Below are 12759 nucleotides of genomic sequence, written 5' to 3'. Positions count from 1 at the left end.
CAATTCCTGTCAAAAAGGAACACAAAAATTAGAGCGTGTGATAGTGTTGCAAATGCTTGCCCACATAAATAGCGTTCTCTGTCTGCTAGTTTTTTGGGGGTTTTTGTGTCTTATTATTGTTGATTTAAAGCATCCTCCTAAGGGAATTGATATGTGTTACTGTTTAGCAGAAAAACTGCTAAACTGTGAGGAATACACAGGGTCTGTGTTATTTGAAAAAGCCCAGAGCACCAGAACAAAGGAATCATTTTTTCATTAATGTTGTCCTGTCTACCAGTTAATAATCTTCCAATAGATGTAATTTAACTGCTAGTTATAATAATGATTTTATGGTGTAATTTTTTGATAAGCAAAATGTTGAGGATAGAGTTGCTAATGGCAGATAGTCAACATGTTGTGAGAAACATTTTGTAAGGCTTTATGCAATGTCAGTACTCAATGTCAGCTCCAGCCTACCATCAAATTGATAGCACACTAATTCAAGGTGAAGTAGAACTAATTTACAGCAACAAGAAAGTGAAATGGCTGAGAGGTGTAATGCATTGGAGAGGGTTTCAAACTAGCAAAACTGTCTGTTTAATGTATCTGTAAAATAGCACTAGATAGTTTCTGTGTACTTCTGAAAGCGTTTATGTGCAGTAACAGATGTCATAGGCAAAGCCATGATTGAAAACATGTTTCAGTGATGACTTCAGTGTTTCAGACATGAATTTATAAATGTAGGGACACAGTGAATAAAATTAATAAAATCAGGGTGACTTGAAATGGAAAATTGAATAGGTAATAAATAGATACATAGATCAAAGCAAATCTACAATATGCAGATCCAGAAAGTGATGAAATACTTGCGCAGAAAAATGATCAAGAAGAAAATAAATCCTCAAGCCCCAGTTCCTGCTCTAAGGAAAGATAATTTTTCAAAAACAAAATTTTATTTCTGCTGTCCTATGAGTATAATGTGTTCTTCATGAGACATGAGTGAGACTTTTAGTTAAGAAACAACGAGTTGATATCTGACTTCAAACAAGGGAATGCTCACATTTCTCTGTGAAGAAATGTGTATTGGAGTGGACCATCTTGCCAAGACATAAGTGACGAAACTTGAAGAAACAGAAGTCAAAAAATAACACTTCTAGAGATATACCTTTCTTCTCAGGGCAGCCTGTATTGTTCATAAATAATTTCATAGTTAATTAGTTATATTAATAATCTTGTCTAGCTGTTATTCATACAGCAGAAAACAATGTGCTAATGAGAAGATTATGGTTTACACGGCCCCTGAGAACTCACACCATGAAGTCAAGATGTCATCTTCGTCACCTTAGGAGCCACTACTACTTTCTCCCAAGCCTAGATAGTATGAAGGTGACAAATACAAAGTTTGCTTTTGCAAGGAATGCTGGGGAGAACGTTGGTAATGAAGTGGCATGGGCCAAAATGCCTGTATTTAAAGTTGAATAACTTATCTTCATATCTGAGAGAACCCTTTCTCAAGATATGTATAGTTTTTGAGGGGAAAAAACAAAGAAAAAAGCAAAAAGCACCTTTTTTTTTTTCTTTTAATGCCTAAATAATGCCCTGGGCAAAAAGCAGAAGGAAAAAAATGGGTTGCTCATGAAAAAACATTCTGTAATCACTAAAAGTGCTCAAGTACTTGAGCATTGAAACTTCAAATTTATTTGGGAAGTTGCTCCAATAAGTACTAAGCTCTTCCTCATGGCTGTTAGAAGAGGGAGATAAGGGAATTAGAAGAAAAAAATGTCCTTACCTTAGAGAGACTTCTGTTTATAAAGTTTATGTGCCTATGGATATGCCTGTGGAACTTAATCACCAATTCCTAGCTTACACATCTGAAAAATCGTGGAGTCTCTGAAAGCATCTCTGTAATTGTCATGGCTCAGCTGCTGTGGGTGGACCTAAAGGGTCCCAATAGCTCAGGGTGGTACTGGATCTAGGTACAGGGCCTGAAGTTAACTCTGTGATGCCAGTTCTTTTACACTGGGGCAGTGTCAGGAAGGACAAACCAGGGACAAAATATAGGGGAAAAGGACAGAGAGACAGGATGCTGGAAAGAATGTGTTTTCCACATTCAGAGAACTGTCCCTTCCCTGCCCACAAACAGTTGAAAATTACTGGTGAGTATAATTTGTCAATAAGTCAATGTAACAAAAGAGGGGATTGAATAAGAAATTAATTAAAAACATAAAAAGTTAGAAAAGTAATATAGAAATATAGAGGTTGGCATCCTGCATTGGCCAGAATTATGTGTGTGGTCCAATGCGTGTGAAGCCAGCCTTTGCCATAGCAGGCAGCATCAAAACTTCATGCAGTGTTTCACCCTCCCCACTGATGTAACTTCAAAGTGTGTGTGTTATGGATGCACCAGAGTTAAAAGGCTATCAGATAGAGAAACACTTTTGAGAACAATCTGGGCATGGAAATGTCTGCTTGGAACTATATTTCACAATGCTGCGCAGAGAAGTTAAGGGAAGGAGGCAGAAAGGAAAATCAGGAGGGCTGGTTATTTTATTAATGAATATGTTGTTGATTGATTGCCTTCATTCCTGTGGTTGCAATGATTTTCTGTGTGTATTATCTGTTATAAGCTGTGGTTTATGGTTCCTACGTTGGTATGTTAACTAGAGATCATAAGTCATTCTTCTGCACATGCAGTATATTATTAATAATATATAATTTCTTATGAATAAATGCTGATCGTTTATGTAGGTGAAATAATTTATTACAGCTACTTTTAAAATTAGCATGGCTTTTTGTTAATGTTTGTTTGCTAATTTAGAAAAACATTTTTTTTCATAGAATAAAATTTATTTCATTTAGTAAATTGCAATAGTTGTAGGGTAGGAATTTATGGTAAAACATTGCATTTTCATACACCTTTCGGGAGTATTAACACTGATCATTTCCTGTTGGATTGGTGTATCTGGGCTCACAACCAGAAACATAGAGATGAGGTTACATTTTATCTTAGTTTGGTAGATAGAACTCTTCTGCTAGATATGAGTACACCCTCTTGTGCAGCAATAAGTGAACAAGATAGTTTTGGATTGAAGTGAGGTTAAAGAATTCTTGAAGAATTCCTATGCTTTTCAGCTCATGTTTCACTTCTTTTAGTGCCCATCTTATTAACAAATAGCTTATAAACCTTCTGCACTGAAACCCTATTGAGGATTCACTTAGTGAGACATACCTCTCACAAGTCTTTCCCTCTGTCAGGAGGAGTATTGTTGCCCTATTGGAGACCCCACAGGAAAGCACCAGGCTCTCAGGCTGAGCAGGGCAGTCAAACTAGAATCACGAGGTTATGCAGGTGGGGAGGAGAGAAACTTCTGGGACTCTCCTGGCTCACATCAGGATGAGCATTAAAAATGAATGAAACTCCTCAGGGCCACTCTCAGTTGGGTTTTGAGGACCTGTGAGGGTGGAGGTTTCACAACCCTTCTGGAGAACATGTTCCAGACTACTGTTTCATGATAGATAATGCTATATAAAAGGCTAGTGGTGCTGAAAGAATCAGTATTATCCTATTCTCTTGCTTGTTATTCCCCATCTCACACATGTCTTTTGCATGTCCTGTCAGGAGTATTTAGTCAGCTCCATGTCAGATTGGATTTGGAAACTGATCTGAATTAAATTAGGAGTGACTGATGCTATCCATTGTGTAACAGCATGAAGTGTTGTGCTGGCACAAAGAAGTAGAGAAGAGAGATGGGGAGAAGTTGTGGCAGGCTGATGGGGGGTAGGACAGCTTCTTTGAATTGATGACATCTGCTTCTGACAGATTTGTTTGTGAAACAATTTTAATGTGAACTTGAAGCAGCATGATAATGGCCTACAATGATTTTCTACTCAGAGAAGATCCTCGAATGTCAGTGAGTGAGAAGTGTGTCTGATTCTTTCAGATTCCTGATAAGATGCAGCTCAGAAAGTTTTAACTTGTGTTGACTCTTGATGTCTTCTTTTTGGTAATGCTCTGGAGTGCACAGGGAAACATTAGTTCTGGAAACTGCATGAAATTAAGGGCACCTCTCACAGGGTCATCTGTGGAAATGGAAGGCAGTTCTTTAGGAACAGTATTGTTTTGGGTGTATTTATTATCCTGAAGATACAAATACTTAGAGCAGCTGTGCAATGTATGATTTACTTCCAGTTAGTCCAGAATTCCTGCAGCAATGCTGTGATTGAAATACTGGTGTGTAATGCAGAGGACTTCACTTTCACTGTGCCAGCTTCTCTTTCCCAAGTGTGAATTCTGTTTGCTAAAATCAAAAGATCTCATAACCTGGATTTTCAGGCATTTTTGTAGTTTGTTTTTGTTTTTTAAAGAAATTTCTATAGAGTAAACTAAATAAATAGTGTGTTCATAATTTGCATAACGAATACTAGGCAAGATTTTTCAGAAATATGACTTCATTTAGGGGTCATTTTGGCAGATAGTAGGAGATTATAAAAGTAGCTCGTAGTTGTAGCAGTATTCTTAATAATACTTATTTCAACAGATTCAAGGCTGAACTAAAGCTCTAATAAATTTATTTAGTGCCTCTCTCCCATTTTCACTGTTGTCTTTGAATCAAGTGATGGGATCAAGAAGAGAAATCTGGAAGGGCTGATTGCTTTAGTCAGGACAGATCATCCCAGCTGATTATGGTCATTGCACAGAATGCACTGAAAATTTTTGATAGATTTTTTTCTTTTCAATGCTACATTGCAATATTTATGCATTGGCTGTACAGTTTATACTTTAGGAGTTTCTGATTGTTTATGGTGTGTTATAAGCTCAGCTTGTGATGTATTGTGCTGTCATGGAAAGTGACTGAGGAGTCAGAGGGGATTTTTGAATTTGTTTCTTGCTGATTCACGGAATCATACAATATCCTCGGTTGGAAGGTACCCCCAAGGATCTCAAAGTCCAACTCCTGGCCCTGCACAGGACCATCTGCAAGCGTCACACCCTGTGCCTGAGAGAATTGTCCAAGTGCTTCTTGAACTCTGTCAGGCTGGTGCTGTGACCACTTCCCTAGGGAGCCTGTTCCAGTGCCCAAACATCCTCTGGGTGAAGAACTTCTCCTGATATCCAACCTAAACCTCCCCTGACTCAGCTTCAGGCTGTTTCCTCGAGTCCTGTCACTGGTCACAAACTTAAAGAGGTCAGCATCTGCCCCTCCACTTCCCCTTATGAGGAAGTTGCAGACTGTGCTGAGGTCTCCTCCTCTCAGTCTCCTTGTCTCCAAACTGAACAGTCCGAGTGTCCTCAGTCTCTTCTCGTGTGGGTTCCTCTCTAGACCCTTCATCATCTTTATTACCCTCCTTCGGACGCTCTTCAATAGTTTAATATCTGTCTTACATTGTGGCACCCAAAACTGCCCCCAGGACTTGAGGTGAGGCTGCCCCAGTGCAGAACAGATCAGGACAATCCCCTCCCTTGCCCAGCTGGTGATGCTGTGCCTGATGGCCCCCAGACAGCGTTGTCCCTCCTGGCTGCCACAGCTCACTGCTGACTCAGATGTGACTCCTTATTTTGGTCAAAATAGTTTATTTGGGCTTTGTCTACAAAATATTACTGCACTGGCAAACCATTCTACTTGCATTTTAGAGACTGTACGTGTCCATCCTTAAGGATATCAACAGTTTGGCCGCATTGTCTGAAGAGCATTTCTAAGCCTGAAAGAGATGTTAAATAACAGCAGTTGATGTAGATGAAGTAAAATTCAACAGCAGCTGCTGCTTCCTTTACTCATTTTTGGATGGATAAGAAGAGTCTTTTTAATCTAATGGTATATTTGGATTTGTTCCCAGTTCCACTTTCACTGGAATCAGGAATCCATATTTCCCCCCGTCTGAACAGCTTTCAGAGTTCTGTGTGAGCTCTTTCTTAGGTATGGTATTCTTGGATAGTAGATGTGTTCTAAGACTTTTGCAAGTATAGCTCTTTAGCTGTCTCTTTCCTGTTAACATAAGATATAGCAACTATTAAGGAGTAGTTAATTCGAACTGTCATTCTTAGTGAAAAAAATCTTTGTGCACCCACAGAAGAGATTCTAGTCCAGCTTTTTCATTGAATTTGGTTTTGCCACTTTTCTGTTCTCATAGCCTTTAAACAGATTTTTCTTCCATGCTGCAGGCAATCCATTAAGTATCTCCATCTTTTTCATTCTCATTGTATAACCCAGGCTTTTTTCAGTCTCTTGGAAAGGGCACTCCTCTTGTGGCTCATTTGCAGTTGCCAAGCTTCATGACAGCAAATGGGGTATTCATGGGTGTATGAATTAGAACTGGCCTTCTGCACTAGCTGTAAATCCTTATGCTGAATCCCTGTAGGGCAGATGAGTGGACACTTACCTGCAGTTCAGCCAGTTCATGCAAGGCCTTGAACTTGTCTAAACAGCTGCAACCCCCCATTATTCAGGCTCCCACTTCCAGGAAACTGAGCTGCTATGCCTTTTACCAGGTTCACCTCTGAGGCCTTTTTTCTCCTTTAAGATGTTCCATGTTTCTCAGGCTGTGGGTCCTGTCCTTTTACAGGTAATTCTGCATCTTTGTACTTATACACAGGAACCTGTTTTGAGAAAACACTACATGCATTTAAGCTAAAAACTAGGTGGGAGGTACTGCTTTGCTTTTAGTGTTACAAAGTGTTCCATGGAATTGAGATGCCGTCTTTCAATGTTGCTATATGGATTCAATACCAGTTTGTCAAGTGAAATAAATATAAAAATCGAAAATAATCTTGCTTTCTTTTCAGATTTTATTATGTAAAGAAGCAAATTTCATATTTAAACCCCTATCTAAGAGACAAAATAGAAATTCAAAATTTCAAATGAACTTGCAAGTTGGAGATGAAAACCAAACAAGTAAAGATAAAAATGCATAATTTTCTTGATTATGTGAAACATCAGCAGCCAATTTCTTTTAAATCCATGAATCAAGAAGTGATATTGAGATGTTTATGAGTTTGTCTCATAAAACTCTGTCAGTGACTGTGCTGCTCTCCATATTGGAGTACTTGTGAGAGGGCAAGAGAGGAAGATTTCACAAGAATGGTCACTCTTGTGAAAAGAGAAAACTGTAATCCTGGGTGTGTGCGTTTGCTCTGCTGTAGAAACTTCTTTTTCTGACCTTTATATTGCCTGGAAGTTATTGTTAGAATATAATGAAAAGTATTAAAGACAGTTAGAACACACAAAGGCTGGTGTGTGAGCTAATCACTTCAACTTGTTTGATTTCAGGGCTGTAGAATAAGGAGTACCCTCAGTTTTCTTCTTCCCATTATTTCATGGTGTTTCAGTTTGTCCTTGCAATCTCTCACAACTGTATTTATTGTTCATTTATTTTGCCTCGGGCCTGAGATCTATCACCATTCTTAGCATGCGTGCCTGTGTATAAATGATACAGCAAAATACCCTTCACTTGTTTTTAACTTGTCCCAGTACCTGAAGACAGCTTATTGTGTGGCCACAGAAAAAGTTATCCTGAAACAACTGAAGAGATGAAGCTGGAGAAAAAACAGTAATGAGAACCAGCAGCAGCTGAAAATGTTCATCAGTCTGCCTGCAGTCAGGTTGTCTAATGAGCCACAAATGTGACCTTTAGCAATGCAGCCAACAGTTGTGTGTTCTCAGAGTGATCTTCATGCTGCATTTTCAGCTCTGGCATAACAGCTTGATTGTAAGCCTTTTGCAAATCATTTACCCTCTATTGTTTTAACCTGTAAAACTGCAATATTGAATTTCTCAATGGGGCATGTCTATAGCAGTGCTTTTACCGGTGAAGACACTGTTGTGAAGACACAAAGAAATACCACAGATAATAATAAGCACTAGATATATTATTGTATTTACCAGGTTGCATGGGGAGCTTCTGCAGGATGGCTAATTGTTAAATTTATTTAATTTAATGCTTTTGTCAGCTCTAGCAATTTCTACTTCTCCCTCTCGTGACATCTTATTCCTTCTTTGTCTGTATCCTTTTGGACAACCCAATCAATTGCCAGATGAGAAAAAGGTGCTTTTTTTCTTGTCACATTGCTCTAGAGTTGAATGAGTTATTTGACCTCTTATTTACAGCCTAAAAACAGCTCTTACAAGCAGCAAAAGTGAAAGTAGCACAGAACCAGATCCAGGCTTTTGAGAACCAAGCTGCATACAGTGCTGCTGCTTTCAGAAAAGACATGCCCTCAGTGTCTGCTGAGGTTGGGAGTCAGGCTAACGTGAATCTTGAGCTAACCTTAGAAAATGTGCTAAATTCTGCAGCAAGAGGAAAACAGTCCCCATGAGGATCTTCCCTCTCCTTACTGCTTCTTAGAGTATTATTTCTTTGATAACTTCTAGTACTCAAAACAACCACTCAAGAAACAGAGTCTACTGAGGACCCCTGCTCATGGTAATGTGATTGCAAAGAAGAGAAGGAGTAAATTCTGAAAAAAATTAATCTAAAAATGTGTAAAATATCTCTGAGTTATGAGGAGTAGGTCCCCGTAGGATTACAGTCAGGCAGTCTGAGTTCCAGTGTCAGTGAACACTAGGTGATTGTCTTGACAAGGAGTCAGATCTTAAACACTGCTTTCAGGCAGTGTTTAACCTCTTTGGAAACTTAAAATCACTTAACAGAGTATATACTGTATTGAATATATGTGCTTCAATGAGTATTTAATACAAAACTTCTGATAGCTGGCTTCTTCAAAGATACCTTATGCAAATTTAAAGCCCTCATATATTCTCTCTACTTTTAATATGCTTTTTAATAAACAGTAAAGAAGATGTCTTTTTTAAATTTTTTGTTCCCTACGTTTCTTAATGTTGGTATTTCTTTGCAGCTGAATTTACTGACGTGTGGGTTTTGGGTCTGGGGAAACCAACCACAGAGATAAAAGTCTGTCATATTTTTTTTCTCTCATCAAACTCCAATTTCAGGAGCTTTTCTTTTAGTATCCCGATGAGCTGAATCACACACTAATATGTTACAGCTTGCTTCTGTGCCTGCCAGTGGTGCCAAATCAATTATGGTAAGATTGCCATAGACCTGCCAGTTCATTTTTTAAGTGATTGGTCTCTGAGTAGCTGTAAATACGACTAATCAAGATAAAGACTATTAATAATATTTTCATCCTCCAGCAAATTAAGCAATAAGTCCATACTTATCTTGATCATTATCCAGAAATATTTAATTTATGGAGCACACATGACTCAACATTGAAACTGGGCCAAATATTGCAGTAATTGCTGGATAATCCCATGTTTTCTGATTTGTCAGAGCTTCTCTAGAGACTACAAATTCTGCTTGGTTATTTGATCACTACGTAGTTGTCTTTTAGAAGACTGGTAATTTCCAAATTATTACTGTTCTGTGCATGTCTGTGGTTTGACCCTGGCTGGTCACCAGGTGCTCTCCAAAGCTGCTCTGTTACTCCCTTCCTCAGCTGGACCAGGGAGAGAATACAGAACAAGTCTCATGGATCAAGATGTGGACAAGGAGAGATCCCTCACCAGCTACTGTCATAGGCAAACAGGCTCAACATGGGGAAAGTAATTTAATTCATTGTCAGTCAAATCAGAGCAGGGCAATGAGAAAAGAAACCCCAAATCTTAAAACAACTTCTTTACATCCCTCTTTTCTTCCTGTGTTTAGCTTTGGTCATGAATTCTCTACCTCCTGTCCCATCAGAGGTGCAGGGGGATGGCAAGTGTGGGTCAGTTCATCACACATTGTCACTGTCACTCCTTCCTTCTCAGGAGAAGGACTCCTCACACTCTTCCTCTGCTCCACCATGGGGTCCCTCCTATGGGACACAGTGCTCCATGAACTTCTCCAGCGTCAGTCCTTACCATGGGCTAGGCTCTTCATGAACTGCTACAGTTTGGGTCCCTTGCACAGTGTGCAGTCCTTCAGGAACTTGAGGCTGCTCCAGTGTAGGTTCACCACAGGGTCACAAGTTCTGCCAGCAAACCTGCTCCAGTGTGGGATCCCGCAGGGTCACAGCTTCCTTTGGGCATCCACCTGTTCCAGAGCGGGGTCCTCCAGGGCTGCACCTGCTGCCCCTCCTGCTGCACTGGCCTTGGTGTCTACAGAGTTGCTTCTTTCCCATATTCTCACTCCTTTCTCCTGGCTGCAGTTGCCTTGCACAGATTTTTTTCCCTGCCTCCTTAGCTATTGCAGAGGTACAACAGCTGTCAGTGATGGGCTCAGCTTTGGCCAGTGGTAGGTCTGTCTTGTATCTGACTGGAGTTGGCTCTCTCAGACGCAGAAGTTTCTGGCAGCTTCTTACAGGAGGCACCCCTGTATCTCTCCCACTACAAGAACCTTGCCATGCAAATCCAATATCATATAAATAAACAACGTGAACTTTTTGTATTTTTGGGTTTTTTCCTCATATAGATGTAAAAAATTCAATGTGCAGATAGATCTTCTGAAAAAAATTACTCCTGACATTTTTAGAAGCTTTTTAACAATTGCGTGTAAGTATAACTCTGCATATTTGTATTTTAATATAACTGTTTAATATTATTTTTTAAGTTTTGATTTAAATGAATGTTCAGTATGTTTAAAGACCTTTGGAAACAAGGAACCATAGAGATGGAAGTTTACTATAGTTACATTTGATGATATTGACGTACACATACTACTGTTGCCTGGTTGCTAAATGTCAGGCTATAGCTGAGGTGTGGTGCTTTAAAAGTTAATGATTTAGTTGTGGGTCAGGAAAAACAGAGATCATATCAAATACTCCAGACTTTTATGAAACTTTGTCTGAGAGTCCTCAAGAGCTCTTTATGTTTTGTTTGTTTGGGATTTTTTTCAAATAGCATTCCCATTTGTAGAAATCATGTACAGACTAGTTAACTGTGACAAACTCAAGTAGATCTCTGTTGGAGGCCTGTTAAATTCAAGTAATGTCCCTACTAACACTTTTTTTTGAGATCAAAAAATAAACTTAGCAGAATGTAACGCCTTCAGATTACTACATGTGATTATCAGGTGTGCTCCCTTGCGCCAGTAAATGAGGTAGAATTGCTGCTTACAATACTTTTCACTGTAATACAGTTTTGTAGCATATTTTGTGTCTTTGTAAAAAATGAACAGAAAGTTAAATTAAGTATATCAGATTGAATGAAAGACAGGGTTATCACCAACAGGTCAAATCAATACTCCACTTTAGTTTTGTGACATCTTATTTCTTACAGATATTTTGAAACTCAAGTGCTTTCTGTAGTAAGTAGCAGCATTTCTTTAGGCATTTTTCCATATTAGGGAATCTCTGTAAAACCAGAAGTGTTGGAAGGAAGGAAGGAGGGAGGGAGGGAGGGAAGGAAGGGAAGGATGAGCTTAAAAATGTCTGGAGACAGTCACTTGCCCTGTCAAATCCTCTTTATTTAAGGAGTTTCTCAGGCTCCAGACAGGAGGCAGTGATGGCTGCTAAAGAGCTCTTGTGCCCTTTCTTTCTCTTCATATTGAATAGGTTCTGTACAAAGCAGAAGAGTGTTTCAGAACATCTTTATGTGAAGAACCTTTACAAGTTGGAGGAACTTTGCCAGTACAATGTGCAGAACTAATAAATGGCAGCTCTTCTCTCTTCAGATGAAACCATTCTTGGTTTTGTACACAGCCATATAGGTGATCTTCGTTGCAAAATTTTTCTGTCTTTCAACAGATCACAGTAAAATAATCTGGTGGTGAAAAGGGCTATTTTAGAATATATATGGTTCTTTACCAGCAACAATAATCTGCCATCCCAGAAGCTGCAAGAGACAATTTTAGAGATAAATTCCTTGACTTGTTTCTGAGATAAGTTCAATACTGCAGCGTGTGAAGTGCATTGTGTAAAAGTCCTTAGCATCACCTGGAGAATGCATCTCTAAAACCACCTTTTTTTTAAAAAGTGGTTCCAGCCAGAGTATGTAATGAACTCAGTAACAACACTGGCAGCACACTTGTCTTTTTAGATACTAAGCAGAGAAAGGCAACCATACTGACTTCAAAATACTAATGCAAGTGAGTATTTTGCTTTACATCAATCTCTTAGTTACCATTGTAGTGAGGCAGCTCTGACAGCTTTTATATTTCTTTCTCGTGGTTGCTGCCATGTCACACAGTTGCTAAAAGTACCATGTTATTCTCTGTTACTGTAAAATGAAACACTAAGTTGGTAAATTTTTGGGTACTGTAGACTTCTTCAGTTTGGGCCACTTCCTTGTGACTGAATAGGGAATTCTAGCCATGGTTTTGAGATGGGCAGGAACAACTGAGAGTCAGACGTAAAGAGAAAGATGTCTGTGGTGCACCAGGAAAAAGATCAGTCTGTGATATTGTAGTTATGAATAAAGCAGAATTTAATTTGCTAAAGCATAAGAGGTTCTGCAGTAATTTAAACAGAAACTGCAAAAAAAGTTGTGTTGGAAATTTAGTCACTGTAAGGGTATGGGTGTAGCTCTGTAGAGTGCAAAATTTGTCAAAAGCACTTATTATTACTTTCTGTGCTTTCTAAAAACTTCTCACAACCTGCTAAAGTAATAATAATTTTTAATTTTGCTCTGTCTCTTTTCTTTAGTCGAGGCCTCTTGCCCTGCAGGACGTTTTGTGAGGCAGCAAAAGAAGGCTGTGAACCAGTCCTGGGTATGGTGAATGCTTCTTGGCCAGACTTCTTGAAGTGCTCTCAATTCCAGAACAAAACTGAGAATGACACCACTACAAGGGTATGCTTCTCACCACACCAAGAAAAAGGAAAGCAGTGTATGTTTCCATTCTTAA

At 39.1% G+C, this 12759-nt stretch overlaps 1 protein-coding gene across 3 annotated transcripts in view; it reads left to right on the top strand.

Moving 5' to 3' along the window:
* Window positions 1-12759, top strand: part of CORIN (corin, serine peptidase) — a 121190-nt gene that overhangs the window by 48880 nt on the left and 59551 nt on the right. For all 3 annotated transcript variants that reach the window (XM_084204984.1, XM_084204982.1, XM_084204983.1), the window contains exon 5: window positions 12560-12741. In XM_084204984.1, coding sequence (XP_084061110.1) covers window positions 12560-12741 — 182 coding nt within the window. The remainder of the gene's footprint in view (window positions 1-12559; window positions 12742-12759) is intronic.

Source organism: Fringilla coelebs, assembly GCF_963513975.1.
Source record: "Fringilla coelebs genome assembly, chromosome: 4".
NCBI classification, from domain to species: domain Eukaryota; kingdom Metazoa; phylum Chordata; class Aves; order Passeriformes; family Fringillidae; genus Fringilla; species Fringilla coelebs.
The sequence above is the reverse complement of the archived record's forward strand: the minus strand, read 5'-3'. Positions and strand labels throughout refer to the sequence as shown.